The 18,702-nt window shown below is 38.9% G+C and overlaps 1 protein-coding gene across 2 annotated transcripts in view; it reads left to right on the top strand.

The window, feature by feature from the left end:
* The first annotated feature begins 12,361 nt into the window (after positions 1–12,361).
* Positions 12,362–18,702, top strand: part of LOC150075958 (uncharacterized) — a 35,278-nt gene continuing 28,937 nt past the window's right edge. Inside the window, exon 1 of one of the 2 annotated variants that reach the window (XM_090387431.1) lies at positions 12,362–12,597. In XM_090387431.1, coding sequence (XP_090243557.1) covers positions 12,435–12,597 — 163 coding nt within the window. In that variant the 5' untranslated portion in view covers positions 12,362–12,434. Of the gene's footprint in view, positions 12,598–17,042; positions 17,464–18,702 lie in introns of those variants that run through there. The other variant, XM_090387430.1, reaches the window with a different exon arrangement.

The following is an 18,702-nucleotide window of genomic DNA, read 5'->3' as shown; positions in this document are numbered from 1 at the left end:
ACTCTTGCAGCCCGTCTGCACTGCTCAGAAAACTTCATATCTGCCTGCACAACCACCCCCAGGTCCCTTTCATCCTCTACCACTGTCAGTGTAGTACCACAGAGTTGATACGTTGCTCTGAGGTTGCTGTTTCCCATATATAGTACTTTACATTTGTCAATGTTAAACTTCATTTGCCACCTCTCAGCCCATCTGCTCAACCTTTCCAGATCCTGTTGCAGTAGCATAGTGTCAGTAGTGTCCTTGACAACCCTGCCAACCTTCGTATCGTCTGCGAACTTGGACATTAAGCTTGATATACCATCATCAATATCATTTATAAATACAGAAAACAATAATGGACCCAATACTGAACCCTGAGGAACTCCACTAATAACATTAGTCCACGATGAGAAGTGTCCATTGATTACCACTCTCTGTCTTCTCCCCCTCAACCACCCCTTTATCCATAGCAGCAATTTGCCTCCAATGACACACTGCTCCAATTTGTGCAGCAGTCTTCCATGTGCAACAGTATCAAAAGCCTTTCTAAGATCCAAGTATATAATATCAAAGTTATTCCCTGCATCCAGTTCTTTTGTGACTGCATCATAGTATCCAATCAAATTGGTCAGGCAAGACTTCCCCTTAACAAAACCATGCTGTGTCTGAGCTATAACTGAAGTCTTGTCTAAATGATCCTGCAGTGCTTCTTTAACCAGTGCCTCCATTAATTTTCCAGGAACAGAAGTTAAACTAACAGGTCTATAATTACTTGTGTCGCCCTTTGATCCTCCTTTGTGAATTGGGGTCACATTTGCACATCTCCAGTCCATGGGTACTTCCCCTGAGTCCAAGTAAGCTCTCATAATTATGACTAAGGTTTTGCTTACTTCCTTTGCTGCCTCCTTTAATATAACTGGATAGATCCCATCCACCCCAGGTGCCTTTCTTGTGTTTATCTTCAACAATTTCTCCTCCACTTTACTCTCAGTTATTAGAAGATTCTCTAGCTTACTGCCAGAGTTGAATACACCTCTGGCATTCCCCTCGATGAATAACTCCTCGTGTGTGAATGTCGATGCAAAATATTCATTCAGTTTGTTAGCTACCTGAGCAGGATCATCAACATATCGATATCATGTGGACCAATCTGATTCATCCCCTTCCTTCTAGAGTTTACATAAGTAAAGAACTCTTTGCTGTTTTTCTTTGCATCCCTTGCCAAAGATTTCTCGTAATCTGCCTTCGCCTGCCTAACCTCCTTTGTAACTTGGTTACAGATCAACTTTTATCTATCATAGGCTTCTGTGTCACGTGTTAATTTGTATGTATCCCATGCATTTTTCTTCTCTGCCATATATCTCATTAGTTCATCTGACATCCACTTAGGCCTAAACCTTGAACAATATTTCTTAGTTGGTATGTAAAGCCTAGTAGCTTCCAAGATAAATTCTTTGAATTCTTCCCATTTTGAATTTGCTGTTGGTAACATCATCAGTTGGTCCCACTGTATAGAATTTAAATACTGTCTCATTCCATCGTAGTCGCCTTTACGGAAGCAATAACCCTTCCCTTTACCCCTAATGGTAGTTACCTCTTTGAGTAAATCTCACTTCAGCACACTGTGATCACTGCTACCTAGTGGTTCATTTACCTGCAGATTCTTAATGCATGAAGAATCACTACTGATAATCAAATCAAGAGTATTACTCCCTCTAGTTGCCTCCCGAACATGCTGATGTAGAAAACAATCATCCAATAAATCCACAAAAGCCTTGCTAGTGTGTGAGTGACCAGCCCCCAAATTCCAGTCAATATCTGGGAAATTAAACTCCCCCAGTCAATATCTGGGAAATTAAAATCCCCCATTATAAGAGTCTCTGATTTACTGGCCCACTCTATTTCCCTGTACAGTTTCTTATTATACTCATCAGAGTCATGAGGTCTATAGCACACTCCTACTCTCAATTTTGATCTCCCAATGCTTATGTCACACCAAACTGACTCGACACTGCACTGTCTAGAAATGTCGACTGGCTTCACTTCCTTGGATTTTATGTATTTCTTAACTAATAGCATAACCCCTCCTCCCTTCCCTGTCTATCCTTTCTGTAGACATTGTACTCCCCAAATTCCAGTTCTGCATTCCTTATATTTGTGTGACACCACGTCTCTGAAATCCCCACAATATCTGCCTTTGATGTTTTGAGCAATACCTCAAATTCATCAAATTTATTTACTAAACTCCTAGCATTGGTGTACACGCAAGTATACATGCACCTGTTCTTTTTCTTAGCTACTCTAACACAACCTATGTGTTTATTTGTACCCCAATGATTCCCAGCAGTCTCTGAAATATCCTGCATCTTATTTTCCAGGCTTCGGCTCATTCCAATAGAAGCAGTGCAAGAATCACTTTCACCTCTGCCAGTGGCTACTGTTAATCTATTAGTCCTTGTATCCCCCTAATCTAGCAATTTTCCGACCCACCTAACACTGCCTCGATAGCATCAGCAAACATTCTTGCACCCTTTCTATTTAAGTGTATCCCATCTCTGTAGAAGCAATCTCTCCTGTTAACAAGTACAGTCCAGGCTGAAAAAAATTCTACCCCTTGCACAATATTTCCAGGGCCGCATTCATCGATAGAGCTCTCATCATATATTCCCTCATATCGTGTCTGGGCAGAATTACAGACACTTTCAAATTCAACCCTAATTCACGGCTTTTTTTTAACAGTGACCTGTACTTGTTAAGTAATTCCGCCGGTCTCCTACTCTTAATATCATTAGTGCCAACGTGTACAACTATATCACCTTTTGTGCCCTTAAAAGATGATATCCGCTCTACAACGTCATCAACCTTTGCCCCTGGCAGGCATACCCTGGTTCTGTTCCACCTATCCTTTTTACAAAGCATGTTTCCCGTTTCCCTGACAATAGAGTCACCAACAACTACTAGTTCCTTTGGGACCAGCGCATTCTGCCTTGGATTCAGTCTCAGCAGCGATTCTGGACGTCAGCTAATCTGGCAAGAGGTTGGCACACGGTATCACTCCGCAAACAACACTGAAAAGGATCGATATGGAGGTCGAGGTGTTCTCGTTTGGGGAGACGTTATCTTGGATGGACGTTCACAACTCCAAATATCGGAAGGCGGTACTGTAACCGGTGCACGCTACTGTATTGAGGTACTCCTTCCCCATGTGTGTTTGTTCCGAGGTGCCATTGGTTCCGAGTTCGTGTTTATGGGTGATAACGCCACACCCCACCGTACTGCAGCTATTGATATGCTTTTGAAAAGTGAGAACATTGTTCGTATGGATTGGTCTGCCCGTTCCAACGATCTAAATTCCATCGAACACATATGGGAGAGATGCCTAGCGGCACTTCCACACCGACCAGTAAATGTTCACCAGCTGAAGATGGCACTGGCAGAGGAATGGACGATGTTACCGCAAGAACTTATCAACAACATTGTTCTAAGTATGGACAGGCGGTGCAAAGCCCGATCGACATTAGGGGTAGCCATATTTCCTACTGAGGAACACCTCTTTCCTTTGTTCCATCTTTGGTAGTGATGCATCTGTATCATGGCAGCCAGTGCTATGTTGCCATTTTTGAATAAAGTCCCTCTGTACCGTTTGTTTCCGTTGTTGTGTCGGTGTCGTTTCCTTCATGATTTCTGTACCTCACGTTCACAACTCCTTTGGTATTCTTTCCCATATCCAGGCCACTCCTATGTGAAGCTGCAGGTGAAAACCTGACCGGTTCTTAAGTTTTGCACACCAGTGTAGTAATTTGGTCACTAATGCCACACTGATTTAATTTGTAGAGCTGCTGTTCATGTGGCACAGTATCAAAAGTGTTACTGAAATCTAAGTATAGTATATGATGACAGAAATATTTTTTTGCTTTCAGTTCCTATGTTAGTGCATCATAGCAGCTAAATAGATTAGTCAGACGAGACCACTTCCTTAATAAATCTCGCTGTATGCCGTATAAGCGGAGATGGGAAAAATGACAGGTGCCGTCTGACACGAACATACCTTGTAAGCCATGTAATTGGGTTCTTGTCAAAGTGATCCTACATTGCTTCTTTACTACAGATCTTATTATTTTTTTCGAACAGATGTTAAGCTTACCGGAATTGCTTACTTCGCCTTTTGATCCTCCTTCTGAATAGGAAAGACTTTGTGTATCTTCAGTCTCTAAGTAACTTTTCTCTATACAAGGATGCTATCGTAACTATGGTCAAACGTTTGTTTATCTCTTTTGCTGGCGAAATTTATTATAACTGGATAGATTCCAACTTCTTCAGTTGCCTTGTTCACTTATGGGCTTGGGGGGAAGAGGCTATTGCTGTTTTTTTTTTTTTTTTCACCCCTGTTTTTTTTTTTTTTTTTTTCACCCAAGACTAACTAACTGAAAATTGGAAATACCATCTTCCAGTGATTGGAACCTACTGGACCTCTCAGAGGGAATTAAATGTGTTCCCGAAACTCATGGTTTCCAATTAGCCATTAATTTATGAGTAACCATAAACATGAACCACTAAGAAATTTTCAGTGGATTTAAGTAATATACACTGTGCTGCCCCTTTACTAGGTACACCTATCTAGTAGCGTGTTGAGCCTTAAAACAGCCTGAATTCGTCTAGGCGTGGATTGTACAAGATGCTGAAAACGTGCAGGAATCTAGTACCATGCAGACATGAGTGTTTCACGCAGTTCCTTGAGATTCGACGGAGATGTAGGCCTGCAGCGAACAGCCCTTTCCAGCTCATCATAAAGATGTTCAATAGGATTGAGATCCGGGGAACTAAGCAGACCATTGCAGCAAAGAAAAGTCATTGTCATGTTCCTGGAACCATTCCATAGTAATTCGGGCTTTGTGCACCGGCGTGTTATCCTGCTGGAAGTAACCATCTGACTGAGGATAAACTGTCAATATGAACGGATGCACTTGGTCAGCAACAATGTTTAGGTACGATGTGGCATTAAGACGTGAATCTATGGGTAACAATGGACCCAACGTGTGCCAAGAAAACATTCCCCCACACTATAACATTGCCCCCACCACCTTGTACAGTAGTCGTCAGACATGACGGGTCCATGGACTTATTCATATTACGAACCTAAGGGGGCATAAATTCAAATTAAGAAAAGACAGGTGTAGAATAGATGTGCGGAAATTTGCCTTTAGCCAGCGGGTGGTTAATTGCTGGAACAAACTTCCATCTGTCGTTGTGGAAGTTGATAGGTTGAATAAATTTAAGGAGGAACCGGACAGGCATTTGGAGGGAATGGTGTGATTTTTTTTTGGCTGATGCTGCATAAGCTCATACATTTGCTTTCTTGCATCACATGCCACTACTACTACTACTACTACTACTACTACCAGGAACTTCGACTCATCAGACCAAGCAACTGTTTTCCAATCCTCGATAGTCCAGTGCTGGTGTTGCTGTGCATACAGGAGGCGTGCTCTCTTGTTTTTCATTGATAACAAAGGTACGCGATGTGGCCATCGGCTGTTGTATCCCATTCGCGACAAAGTGCGACTAGTGGTCCGTTGCGATATTTTGTTCTGCACACTAAGGTTGTATTCTGACGTGATATGGACATTGTGGCCCGTCTGTTTGCTTGCACAGTTTTAGCCATCCTCCTCGGACCGATGTTTTCTGTTCGTTGCGCCATTCTCGATACACCCTTGAAACTGTGGTGCGTGAAAAGTTCAAGAGAACTGCCGTTTCAGAGATGCTTTGTCCAGCACATCTTGCACCTACTACCATGCCACGTTCGATCACTCTTTTTCCCCATTCTTGCTACTGTTTGTACGCTTAACTGATACTAGAAAGGTTGTTCTGCTGCATTTATATCCACAACTGTGGTCATGGAGCTTGCAACGTTGTGGAACAAACCATTTGTGTGCCTAATAAAGTGGCAGCACAGTGTATACTAGTGTTAACAAAATAATGGAAACTCCTGTGATAAGAGTTTTAGGTATGCACTAATATGGCCAGGTGGAAAACACCTGAGTTCGAATCCCATCGATGAAGCCAGAAATTTTCAGGATTTTTTTCACAACGTGGATCAGTTAGCCGGTCTCCGGCCAGGATAGCATGGTTTTTTCTCCCGGAAACTCTGGTTTTTCGTCCAGCAAACAAATATCGCAATTTACAGACAATATACACGGAGCAACATGGCCTTAGTCGTCGTTGCTCTTACAACAACTAAGCACTAATATAATGTTGGGCCACCTTTGCTTTTAAAACAGCTTGTATTCTATCTGGAATAGATTCACATAGAATACAAGAATCTAGAATTGTCTTAAGAAGAATAATAGACCATTCTTCACACTGAGGAACGTTTCAAGCTCCGTGAGCAATGAAGTTGGAGTAAATCTGCTTTTCACTCTCTCTCCTAACACGTCCACAGCGTCTCAATAATGCTTAAATCTGGTGATTTTACAGACCATGAAAGATGCTTAGCCTCAGTTTCATCCTCCTCAAACCAAGATTGGACACGTCTGGCTAAGTGTATTGAAGCATTATCATCTTGCAACATAGCACCATTTGCGGGATATAATGTTTGCACCATGGAATGAACCTTGTGACTAAGGGTATCAAGTTAATCAGTGGCAGTTACGCGATCGTTCATGGTGATGATAGGACCTGTGAAGAATTAGCATCAGCATTAGTAGAAAAATATGATGCAAGAAAGTAAGCTTATAGAGCATCAGCCAAAACAAAACAAAAAAATAATAATAAATAAAACACTTCCCATTTTACCTGTCCATTCACTCCAAAAGTTTATATAGACTGCATATCACTTTCGGCCACTACGGCCAGAGCAGTGGCTGTAAGTAGCATACATTTTTCTGTGGCAGCGTTTTGATTTTATCTTGGAATGTACGTGCCAGAGTACTTTAACCTAGGACTACATCCAGCTCTATAGACATTTAAAAGTTCGGCCAGAATAATCGGGAAGTGCTGCCTACATTCACCAAATATAGAAAAACAAAATTTTATATAATTTTGGCAGAAAATCGAATATGACTGAAAGAGACCGCCGGAAACTGAAAAGGATCGTAGCCTGTGAACATAAAACTATTTGCACCATGGGACGATCCTTGATGTGAACCATTCACAATATGAGATATAATCAAACGATGCATGCATACTACCTGGGTAGTAGAAATGATGGAAGTGCATTACTCATGCATAAACAAATCATCACACGTTATTATTTTGTTCAGCCAGAAATTTTCATGAGATTTTTTTCACAACCTGGATCAGTTAGCATAACTGATACAACACAACATAACAGGAATAACATTGGAGGGAAACAAAAAATACCCTAAATAAAAGTTCTTACTTTGATTTCATTATTATTATTAGCCATATGGTGCAAGGAAGCTGAGGCTTATACTGCACCAGCCAAAAAAAAAAAATTCTGAATTACCCGGAGAGAGAAAAAAAAGAGGTAGAAGAGAAGAATGATGATATCCAGCTCAGGACTCTGGGTATGCCAAGCCCATACTCACCAGATGTGAGCTGCCGAGGGGATTCATACATTAATGGACACATTGTTTGAAGCAACCTTCAAAAACTTTTCGTAAGTAACCCCCAATACTTAGGAATACATAGCTAAGATAAGAACTGAAACCACATATATTTATAACATGAATTATGAATTTGCTGGAGGTTTAGATCTCTTTGTTCAGTTTGAACAGTCATTTTGTTATTGGTTTATGGTGCATCAGCATCTTCAGCAGGCAGTATTGCATCTGGTATATTATGTACGTATAAATGTGTGTTTACAGGCTGATTTGCATGTTTTATGAGCTGAAAATCCCCCCCCCAGATAGGGGGAGGTTCATCTGCCTTTATTCTCTGTCTATTACCTAGATTGAAGAGGCCTTTAAAAATTCCTCCAGTTTTTGTGGGATTCAAATCAAATGCAGATCTCTTAAAATCAGTGACTAGTAGCGAAACTACTATATGTCACGAGCAAATTCATGATGTATTAATACAGATAAGATAAAAGTTGGGAAAAAACACATATGAAGGTTTTAGATATGCTGTTCCAAACTCCTTAACATTATGCAGCCTCTGCAGTGCTTTCAAATTGAGGAAGGATGGTTGCAGGATAGATTTGCAGAAGTTTGCTTTCAGCAAGCAGGTGATTGATTGTTGGAACAACTTCCATCCGTTGTGGAAGTGGGTAGTTTAAATAAATTCAAGGAAGAAAAATTATTGGAGGGGATAGACAGGTGATGTGGGAAATTTTTTTTTGGCTGATGCTTTATAAGCTTGCTTTCTTCAATCATTTTAACTATTAATACAATAGATGATCCATACACCTCCTAGAATTACCAATAGGTCCAGTCTAGTAGATTATCTGCCGACCGTGCTAGCCGGGTGGGTAAAGTGCCTGCCTGGCAATCCAAAGGTCGCGGGTTCGAATCCTGGCTTGGGCTTGGATATTATGATGGTGCCGCACTATCCGGTTGGATCTCATGGCCACGATACACGAAGGAAGCAGGAAAAAACTGGTTCCTTTGTGTACTGCTCACATCATACAATAAAAAAAAAAGAAAAAAAAAGTAGATTATCTAGTGGCTAGATTGCAAAAATCATTTAATTGCATACCCTTACAAGGTGAGAATGTCTTACCAACAGGATAATAACCTAAAATAACATGCTCATATGGCATGATGGTAGAGAGATCTGAGCTTTGTTCTGGAGGCCACATGTTTTTATAGTTCACCGATATTAACTCACCAAAACTGGTGTGAACTTCTGTAACACAAGTTGGCATGGGGTTCAGCAGGAAAAATTTCAGGTAATCTGAGACCCTGGTGCACATATTAGACAAGTCCTCTAAAATAAGGTAATGGGGGAAGGGTCTGAATCAACAGTAATCCTGTTGGTCTAGGATCCTCCATGACCTTGGGGACCCAATGCAACCACGCTACTATGTCTTGATAAATCCTACTTTGGAATAAGGAAATTGACCAAATCAAAATGCTTATAGAAATTTTTTGAATATTGAATATTTCTCATTGAAATATTTTTTTTAGTCAATGCTTCTTTAATACAATATTAAAATATTAATTATAATGAAAAAAAAATTTTTTTTAAATAAGGCAAGTAATAATTTTTAGTTGCATATGCCAGATTTCTTATATGACTCTCCAGAAGCTTATAATACTGCCAAATATCACTGTATCTGAATGAAAGCTTTTTTTTTTTTTTTTTTTTTAATCTGGTCATTAATATTGTAACTACTTTCAAAATTGTCATGTTCACAGTTACTGTAGTTAAATTTTTTGAAAGTTTTCCTCCTTTTATGATCACTCAGAATAATTTTCTAATAAAATGAGTAGCAGACACAGAGACTACCTTTTTCAAGAAAGATCAAAATGAAAATTATATCTCATTAGTAGCAAATTGTAGTGTTTCTTTGCCACAATAAATTTGAAACTCTCACAGTTTTTGTCTTCTTCACCTCTGCAAGTGCCCCCTGCCCACTACTGTGGGAAAACAAGGTGGTTGTCACAGTTGCAAAAAATCCACTGTACTGTGAAAAGTATAGCTAAGCTTATGCTTTCAGGAAGTTTAAATGAATATGTGGGAGGGTGGACAACCACCCCAATGAATTTTTTTTTTTTTTTTACCATAGCTTTATTCAGTCAATTGACTTAACTGGTGTTTATTACTGTTGACTTAGTCTCCTTGGGAGGCATTGAAGGGTAAAATCTGAATTTTTTTTTTTTTTTTTTTTTTCATAAGCAATATACAATACAGGGTAATGTGAGCCATACTTTCAGAATTGATTCAGAACCTTAAATAATGAAAACATTTTATATAAACATATGCCTAAAATCATTTTGTTCCTGAGCTACAGTCCTGTTTTTTGTGCCCAGAAATTATCTGATTAAAATAACTGTTGTTCTCTGGGTAGGAAAATCATATTACAATAGCTAAGGTAGGTACAAAAGTTGATTGCTGTTCCAGTGTTTATAGTCTGAATTTATTTTAAAATGGTATTTTACTGTTCATAATTATAACCATAATTCTTACCATAAAATCATCTCTAAGTGCAGCTTAGTGGGGGGGACTTAAAAGGTTTTTATGCCCTTGCTGCACAATGTTATATATGGTTTATGCATGCCAGCACTCCACCTCATTTTAGTCGAGCAGCTAGAGCCTATTTGGATGAGCATTCCCTGATAAATGGAGAGGCTGCAGAGGACCCTCTTGTGTGGCTTGCTTGCTCCCCAGATATAATTCTGGGGAGTTATCTTAAATCTATTGTTTACATTACAAAAATTGACATCTAAATGCTTCACTAATGTGTAGGACAAGGATGCCAGCAAATCCCAACAACTGGAATTTTTGAATGCATCAGGCAGTTTAAAATGAGGCATATTCAGGTGCATATCTATTCTGAGCACCCTGTTTAAAGTAAGGTAGAAAATTTTTGGAACATATAAGCTGCAAGTCAGAAACCAAGTGATTTTGGGCATAAGTTTATATAAACTTTTTGTCATTGTTTTTGGGTCCCAGAGTTTATCCTGAGGGTCCTGAGCTGGATATCATCATTCTTCTCTTTCTTGGTGATTCCCTTCTATTTCTGACCCCCCCCCTCTCTCTCTCTCAGGGGTAACTCAGAATTTTTTTTTTTTTTTTTTTTGGCTGGTGCAGCAAAAGCCTCAGGCTTCCTTGCACCATATGGCTAATTATAATAATAATAATAATCTTGTATATTTTTTGCCCTCTTGGAGGGGGGATCACCTTCGCCTCAACGTAGGTGAAATAAGGAAAGTGGCAATATTGAATCAAGTGATGGAAGTCGTCTACCATCTAGTATTGCCGAGAATTACTGAAGCTCAGGGATTTCTTTGGGGGAGTGCAGAGGAATGGCTAAACTATGCTCACAACTGGGGCATAGTTTAGCCATTTAACCCCAGGGGCTCACATCTGGTGAGTATGGGCTTGGCACACCCAGAGTCCTGAGCTGGATATCATCTTCTTCTCTTTCTTTCTTGGTGATTCCCTTCTACCTCTCTCTCTAGAGTAATTCAGAATTTTTTTTTTTTTGCTGGTGCAGTGAAAGCCTCAGGCTTCCTTGCACAGTATGGCTAATGATAATAATAATACGTCAGCATGGCCCCTGGATCAGCAGCCTCATTGGGCCCACCTTTCTCTCCAATTCCTCTTTGCCATATGTAACAGTGGTCCAGTCTGCGGGGGTAGCACAGTGGTATCATCACTGTCCTCCCCACACCGGGTGGAAAAGGCCTGGGTTTGAATTCCGTCGAACTTTAATGGGCTTTTTTCACTCCATGGCTGAGTTAGTCGGTCTCAGGGTCAGGGTAGATAGCAAGGTTTTTTCCCCAGAAACTGGGGTTTTTCATCCAGCAAACAAACAAATCGATCATAGAACACACACAATTAACAGACATGAGACACAGCACGACAAATGAATTCAATTATTCGGGTGGCCTAAATATAATAGTTTGGTTTGTGGCAGTGGTCCAGGCTCCCCACACAATGTCTTGGTATAGGTTTGCTGATCCACCTGCACATTGGTTCACATTTAGATGTGAACTCCAGTATACTAAACATATCACAGTATTTTTGAACCTTCCATATAAGGGGCGGGTATAACAAGTTATTAATAATTCCATCAGCATGAAGGTGCAAGTGGAAGATTTGTTTGCTACAAAATGAACTGGACTTGACCAAATTGTGGCATCAGTTTCCATTAGTAGAAGAATATAATGTATATCTCAAACTTCATGAATGCTACTGTTATTTGTGGGTTTTGCTATGGGGATAGTGAAGTTACTCATATCATCTCATATATGGGTAGGTAAAATTTTCATATTTCTACTCTAATTAAAAAAAAAAAAAAAAACTCTGCTTAGGCAGAGGGGTTTACAACTAATCATTTTGATAATGAATATAATCATTAACCATTTTTAGCAGTCACAGGCTCAAATCATGGTCAACTTGAATGGGTGTGCAACTGCATTCCTGCACTGCCTTCATTGCCTATCAACATGAGTTACCAGAAATTTTGAAGTGAAACTTCTTTAGGCGTATTTTCACATGGGAGTAACTTGCGTCTGTGCATTAACAAAAATTGCCACGAAAATGTGACACAAAATGATTCTCTCCCTCTCTCTTGCCCACCACTGTACCACTCAACATCAGGCACGAGCGACACGGCGCCGTACATAGCAACGACGCATGACACAATCAGTACCCCGACAGCGCGGCTACGGTGTAACTCGCACGTGTGTCGCGTTTACGTTTTAAATCGCCACATCTCAGCTTCTAGCAATCCGATTTTAAAATTTTAAAAACCAAAATATTTCTTCCGTCATTCTCTACCGTATTTCATAATAAATTTCGACAAAAAAAAATCATAATTCAACATGCCGAGGTCTAATAGTGAGCGTTGTAAGGCGTATAGAGCACGTAAACGTGCAATGCGACCACCGAAACCACCTCCATTGAGTACAAAGGAGAGATCCAGGCGATTTCGACAGCGGAAGAAATTGCTGCTTGCGATGGAGTTGAACAAAGAAGCCGAAGGAGGTAAGTTAAATGTCGGCCTGTAACCTCTTGTAAAACAATTGTAAAATATTAAACCACTGAGTAAATATTTAGAGACTAGTGCACCCTCTAAAATGGCAGCAAAGAGAAGAGGAGGAAAGCAGTGATTGACGGGTGCTGACTCCGCCTACTCACCGCTTTCAACCTCCTCCTGGATTGCACGTGACATCACAATACGTCGGTGCTGAAAAAATGAAAGGCAAAACGTATTTATTTTTTTTAAATAAAAAAAAACGACGTTATTAGGGAATACCAATATGTCACGTGACATCACAATGAAGGTCAAACGGTAATTTTTTAAAAAACAAATATCAAAAATTCAGACCACGTGTAACCACTGATTCTTCTCGCCCGTAAATTACTAGATGATTTCACGAGCAATAACTTCCGCTATGCGTGCTCGCAACACACACATTTTTTTTAATGGGGGATAAACAAGTACTGTATGTGTATCTGTTCACATGTTTTATGTAAATAAAAGACCTGTTATTTGAGGATGCATTAGTTGAGGCATATGATGCAAGAAGTTATTATTATTAGCCATATGGTGCAAGGAAGCCTTATGCTGCACTAGCCAAAAAAAAAAAAAAAAAAAAATTCCCGCATTACCAGAGAGAAGTAGAAGGGAATCACCAAGAAAGCAAGAAAGAGAAGAATGATGATATCCAGCTCAGGACCCTGGGTTGGTATGCACTTGATATTTATTGCCAATTTTCTCCCAGGTTTTTTTATTGTGCCTGTAATTGCAATAAATATGATTTTTGTTATTTTAAGGTAAGATAATTTTATACAGTGTACTTAATTAAGAAACTTTGTTTTCTTATTCACCTCAGGCATCCTGAGTTATATTTTAAAGGTTGCCTACCTAAAATATCTATAAAAAAATTGAAATCTTGCATTCTGCTTATAGTGTGATACTCTACCCAGCGGCAGGCCATCCCGAGGGTGCGAGGGGTGCACTGCACCCAGGCACCAGCCTTCAAGGGGCACCTGAAACTTACATACACATATGAAGAAAATTTTAAAGGGGGTGTCAAATTTTAATTGGCACTCAGGTACCACATACCCTAGGAATGCCCCTGACTCTACCACTAATAAAAATTAGCCTAGGCATGCCCAACCTGCAGCCCACTTCTTCATATTATGCAAACCATGGCCATGTATGCTATCGCCCCCTAAAGCTCAAAACAAGTTTGTCACAAAATAGTTTCATACTGACTTTTGAAGATGTCCATTTTTGATAATATTCAATATTTCTGCATTGCTTTCTTTCTTACGATGTTTTATATATCTTCATCAGTATTTAACATTATTACATGATTGTAATATAGCAATCATGTAATAGATTTGACTTTTAGAATATCCACCACTAACCCTTTAAATGCTGGTCTCCATGTTGTCCTCCACTGGGACAAAGAAAACTTAATTAACTGCAATCCTTCTAGAACTCAGGCCTGTATTATTTTTTGCAAAAAAAAAAAGTCGAGCTCATCTTTGATGACACCCAGTTTTCTAGACAAGGTCACATATCTCTATTAGGGAGTACCCTGGCTTCTAAAGAAACTTGATTTTATTTTTCACTCTTGTGTTACTTTTCTTCTTTACAACTACTGACCTTGTACACAGGAGCGGATTAAGGTCGGTTGAGGCCCGGGCGCAGAAGAAAATATTGGGCCCCTTAAAAAAAAGAGAGAGACAGGGAAAATAAAAATACATGTTAACCAATTTTTTAAATAAATAAAAAATATTATGTACTATTAATGTTTTAGTTCCAATAAAATTTGAATATAATATATGTATAATATAATTAATAATAGCATAATAATAATCACAAAGTTACGAACTAATATGTTCAACTAATTTGTTGGGGTTTTGCGTGGGCCCTTCAGAAGTCGGGGCCCAGGGCGCACGCCCGGTGCGCCCGCCGTTAAATCCGCCTCTGCTTGTACAAATCTCAAACTGTTCAAAATGGAAAATTGTTCTCACATCTTGGGTGGGTCTTCCCAAAACCCTTATGAATTCTCTCCCCTTTCTGCATTGCAGATGTTCAGTTTCTACCAAATTCCTTTTCTGTAGATGTTTCCATGACTGCTGTCTTCCATAGCCAGGTGGGAAGGAGCAGCAGTGCGTAGCACACGCTTCTTGATTAGACCGGGGTTCAAGCCCGTCAACACCAAATACGGAGGATGGGGATAGGTCAGAAAATGACCACCGCATATTCATGGAGCAATATGGCCTTAGTTGCTAATGCTCCTAAATAACAAATAACAGCAATGGCTGCTGTTCTTCTGAATTGGCATAAATTTAAATCACTTTCTGGATCAGTCCGAACACATGCCTCAACCAGTGAATGGATGTTGACTGGTTGAGGCATGTGGTTATTCTGAACAGCTTCAACCAGTCAACATCCATTCACTGTCCAACTCCAAACTCACAGAACTAACTTTCCCTCTTCTTCATTTATCCCTTCTGCTCTTTGGAACAACATTCTTCAAATGTTTCATGAAAATTATAATCTACAAAAATTTATGTCTGTTGTCAATAAGTATTTTCTGTCTTCTCAACCTTCGACACATGCACAGTATAAAAGTATTATACTTCTAATCCCTTTTGGGTTTCAATAAAAAAGAAATCATCAAATAAGAATGCTATTAGTGTTATTTAATAGTGTCAGATTTTCATGTTGACATTTTATTATTATTATTATTAGCCATATGGTGCAAGGAAGCCTGAGACTTATGCTGCACAAGCCAAAAAAAAATATGTATATATATTTTTTTTTGAATTACCCTGAGAGGAAAACAAGGGTTAGAAGTAGAAGGGAATCACCAAGAAAGAGAAGAATGATGATATCCAGCTCAAGATCCTGGGTGTGCCAAGCCCATACTCACCAGATGTGAGCCCCTGGGGTTAACTTTTAATATTATAAATATAAATATTGGCCAATGAAAACTAAATTCTATTTTGAAAATTGCATTAGTGGTAAGGAACTATTTTTCCATGAACTTCAACTTTTTATCTTTTATGGCCCCTACTAAAAAAGTTTGGATGCCCCAGTGTTAGGCTAAAAACTTTACTCTTCAAGTAAATTCACAAACAAGAGTCATGCAAGTAGAGAATGTTCAGTTGACTCCAGTATGTGAAGCTTACCCATGGATCTTTGCAACAGCTACTTCTTGCTGCTTGTAGCTCTGCCCACTTCTACTTGGTGATTGGTAGATTTAGTACTGTGAATAATTAATGGCTTTTATGGCTCATTTGCTTTGTAATGCATTTCAGCTGGTTTTTGTTATGTTAGGAAATTAAGGGGAGCAGAACTTGCATCCCCATACCACACATACAATAAGGCCCAAAAATTACTTATATATTTTGGAAAAAAATATTTATATTACATGAAAAATAAATAAATGGAAACAATTTTTAAAAAAGAAGAAAAATCAAGTAGAAAATAAAACAATTATCCCCAGGGGCTCACCATCTGGTGAGTATGGGCTTGGCACACCCAGGGTCATACATTCAGGGTCCTGAGCTGAATTCTTCTCTTCCTTGGTGATTTCCTTCTACTTTTGTCTCTCTCTCTCTCTCTCTCAAGGTAATTCGGGAATTTATTTTTGGCTGATGCAGCATAAGCCTCAGGCTTCCTTGCACCACATAGTTAATAATAATAATATATAGAATAAATCCCAAAAGTGAAATAATTCCAAATATTACATGGCCAGAAAATTAATATTTGTGAGCCCCAGTCACAAAAGTGCCTTCGCTAAAGGAAGTTGTTCCCAACATCTGGATTGTCTTTGCGTCCATGACAGGAAGAAGGGAAAAAAAAATTTTTTTTTTTTTTTTTGAAACAGATACGCGAGCCCAGTTTCTTCTGAAGAGTTTCCAAAATACTAAACGAAATTAGGTTCAAGGCTGATGAAAAAAATCAATTGTTTTGTTTCTTGTATCATGTGAGTGTGCTCTCCGCGCGAATAGCAAAAATTCATTCGCCATCTGCAAAAACGCGGACATCCGCATCCGCGCAAAACTCTACATATAGGGCAAAAGATTTCTTTTTTCCTTTTAACGATGTGTTTAACTGGGTTCCACCGCATATCTCGAGAGTAAATATTTTGAAGATTGTTCAGTGTGTTGTAATAAAAATTAGTGATATTAAAGATTATAATACATTTCATACAGAAGTGTATGCTATTACCTCACTTTGAATTGAACTTTTGTGAGTGATGATGACGTATCGCGCAAGCGCAGTATAATATTTATGTGTGCTAAATGTATAAAGATTTCCGCTATACTCGAGGGCGTCTTCCAAATGTCAGCAATAAGTTATCTTAATTGTCAACGTTAGTTTATCAATAGTTTTAAATAAAGAGACGTTAAATCTTTTAAATAAAGAGACGTTAAATCTTTTAAATAAAGAGACGCTTAATGTATATGCATTTGTAATTACTATGGATGAAGATAATGACTTCGTAGGCAATGAGTCAGATTCAATGGCATCGAATAACTGGGATACTAGGAAAAGAAAAAATTATACAATAGGCTTCAAACTTGAAGCAATAAAATTAGCTGATGGAACTTCAAATCGCGCTGCTGCTAGGCATTTGAATATCGATGAGAAATCCATTCGCATGTGGCGAATACAACTAGCAGAACTTCAACGTGAAGCAGGAGAGCGGTGTAGGAAAAGGAAAAGGAGTTGTTTACCAGAAGCGTTGAACAACATGACATACCACATGGTCGCGAAGAAAGCTATTCAGCTTTATAACGAACGTTGTGGAACTAAATATGGTGCTAATGGTTGGTGGGTTCGTAGGTTTATGAATAGACTTCGTCTTCTAAAAAGTTCGGGTAAGTACATAGTCTGGGGTGAATTATAATTTCAGCTTTTTTTTTTTTTAAATTCCTCATCTCTTTTTGGGAATTCGCGACTTTTACTAGTATTGTTCAGCTCTGGTTATATTGCTACGTATGTTTTTAAATGGTACATAAGTAAGCTAAATGTTTAAGGCATCTTTAATCTTGCTCAGATACACATGAATGGGACATGGGAAGGATGGTTGCAGGATAGATGTGCTGAAATTTGCCGCGGGGGGTTGATTGTTGGAATAGTTGTGTTGTGGAAGTGGGTATTTTGAATTGTTTTTAGGAAGAACTAGACAACTTCTTAGAGGGAAAGGATAAGTGATGCTTTTTTTTTTATATTTTTTTGCTGATGTACAAGCTTGCATACGGTAATACTAAATTCAGTGCACAAACAATATTCATTGGCTGTGTAAAATAACAGTTTCTGCAGAAGTTCACACAGCCATTAATTAGTTTTAAAGGAAGTCAAAGAAATTTATGATTAAAAAACTTGCAGAACTCTACAAATCACAACATACAGCTGCTTCATGTTATCTCAACCTACAAGAAAGGTAGGTATACTATCCTCAACCTACAAGAAAGGTTGAGCTCTGCCCACTTCTACTTGGTGGTTGGTAGATTTAGTACTGTGAATAATTAATGGCCTTTATCGCTCATTTGCTTTGTAATGCATTTCACCTGGTTTTTGTTATGTTAGAACATGTTTTATAGTTTAATTACCACTCATTTCTTTTATAATTCATTTCATTCGCTATCATTTGCAGCTCTTTTCACTCATGATGTTTTTGTTTTGCAAACATAAACTGTTCCACCCAGTGCCAGACTAAGGCATGGTCTAGCAGGGCCCTTGCCCAGGGTGCCATTATTTAATGGGTGCCAAATTTTACAAATCATGGAAAAAAAAAAATATGTATCCTTAGTAAAGGGGATGCCAAAATCTCTCTGCCCAGGGTGCAAAAATACCTTGGTCCGGCACTGGTTCCAGCAGTTATTTTTTGGGTTTGTTTAGGTAAAGGGAAAGATGTGCAATCATTTCGGTCTAAGTAGAAAAGGATAGGTTAGTTTGTATGACTTCTGGAAGGATTCAAGCAAAAAAAAAAAAAAATCTATTACACTAATCATTTTCCCCCCCTTGAATATGATATATTTAACATTAACCCGATTAACAAGAAAAAACGGAAGAAACACACTGCCAGCTGAAGTCATTCACAAAATGGCACATAC

This window comes from Mastigoproctus giganteus, chromosome 13 (assembly GCF_048544385.1).
Source record: "Mastigoproctus giganteus isolate SK-2022 chromosome 13, ASM4854438v1, whole genome shotgun sequence".
Taxonomy (NCBI): Eukaryota; Metazoa; Arthropoda; class Arachnida; order Uropygi; family Thelyphonidae; genus Mastigoproctus; species Mastigoproctus giganteus.
Note: the sequence above shows the minus strand (reverse complement) of the source record. Positions and strands in the feature narration are given on the sequence as shown.